The following is a 1,388-nucleotide window of genomic DNA, read 5'->3' on the forward strand; positions in this document are numbered from 1 at the left end:
TAAAAAAAAAAAAAAAAAAAAAAAAATCTACTTTTTCATTATTAACCACAATATTAGATAAGTATGTCGCACTATAGAATATAAATAGAGCACATATGTTTAAAGGATTAGTTCAACATTAACTTACTATACCGTGTTCCTTGAGGTCGGCATACTGACAATCGGCGTTGCAGCACAGACCTTGCGATGGATGGCAAGTCGCTGATGGCGCTACAGAGCACCCTTCCTTGTGCAACGCCCTAATTACAATAAGACGGTTTTTATGACCATGTAACACTTTCTCATCTGTCTTAATCTGTTTGAAAAATATCTCTCGTAGGTAGTCCTTACCCTTCTTCATAGACCAGAGCGCCACCAGCCCGTGGTGTGCAGCACGGGTCTCTCTGGCTGCAGTGCGAAGGTAAACCACAGTCGCAGGCTTCTCCTTCTTCCACGATACCTAATGAAAAGATTATGTAAAGCACCTGATAAAAATAAATAGCAAATGTGCTAAAATACATTTCTTAACGAATTAAATATGTAAGGCGGTCGACTCATTATCAACATACCATTCCCGCAGTAAGGTCTGTCTTGCTCAATAAGACAGTAACTCATACTACTTAGCGTGGCAGCTATGAGTCGCTTGCTGCACAGAGAGAACTCAAAGTGATGTATGCTCTCTGTTGTAGACGACTGGGAACCCATTAGGTAACCGCGACATTCTGGGTTTGGGAAGTTATCATCGTGATGGGCACCGAAACTGTGACCTGCAAATATGGCAAAAAACCCATGTGAGATATTTTTATTTTTGCGCGATATTTGTAGTTTTAATTACATTAGAATCCGTTTATTATGAAGTAATTACTCAGGGAAGTTTGGTTTTCATGCAAAATTCTTTACAACAAAGTCAAATAAAATGATTCGCTTTAGTGACATGCTTATTAAGATCTATTTTTATAGTGGACGGTTATAATGTCCGACATGATTTTTTGAAGACTTCTTTGGTTTCTCTTACCCATCTCATGAGCCAGTGTGAGTGCAGCAATTCGTTCCGGCACTCGATCCTTGTCCTCAGCAGTGGCGTGCGCGAGAGCCAGCGTGTTGAAGGAGCGGCCATACGCGCGCCGGTCGCACAACCCGCCCGCCGCGCCACCCATACCCCCGCCTAGTGACGTGAAACTGCGACAAGTTACAACACACATTCAATGCTCACGTTTCTTTTAAACTTTCGAGATACGTTATTATGAGTCATAGTTGTGCATACTGAATATATTTGTAAGAAAAATTGGTTTTAAATTCAGCGCCTGTCAGTTTTATTGCGGCAAATGTTTTTTTAATATCATTGCAGTTACGTGGTGTTAACCAGAACCAAAGGCTCTCGAATTAATCTTATTAAAAAAAGTTAAACA

General features: G+C 40.6%; 1 protein-coding gene across 1 annotated transcript; it reads right to left on the bottom strand.

Moving 5' to 3' along the window:
- Window positions 1–127: 127 nt before the first annotated feature.
- LOC106122714 (disintegrin and metalloproteinase domain-containing protein 10) lies at window positions 128–1,158 on the bottom strand (the record flags this gene model as incomplete). The annotated part of the gene is made up of 4 exons (XM_013318802.1): window positions 128–239; window positions 331–439; window positions 549–746; window positions 995–1,158. Coding segments are annotated over 4 exons (583 nt in total), but the record flags the coding sequence as incomplete, so codon positions are not given.
- Between the last annotated feature and the right edge of the window lie 230 nt (window positions 1,159–1,388).

The sequence above is a fragment of the Papilio xuthus genome, unplaced genomic scaffold (genome assembly GCF_000836235.2).
Source record: "Papilio xuthus unplaced genomic scaffold, Pxut_1.1 DF826904.1, whole genome shotgun sequence".
Lineage (NCBI taxonomy): Eukaryota > Metazoa > Arthropoda > Insecta > Lepidoptera > Papilionidae > Papilio > Papilio xuthus.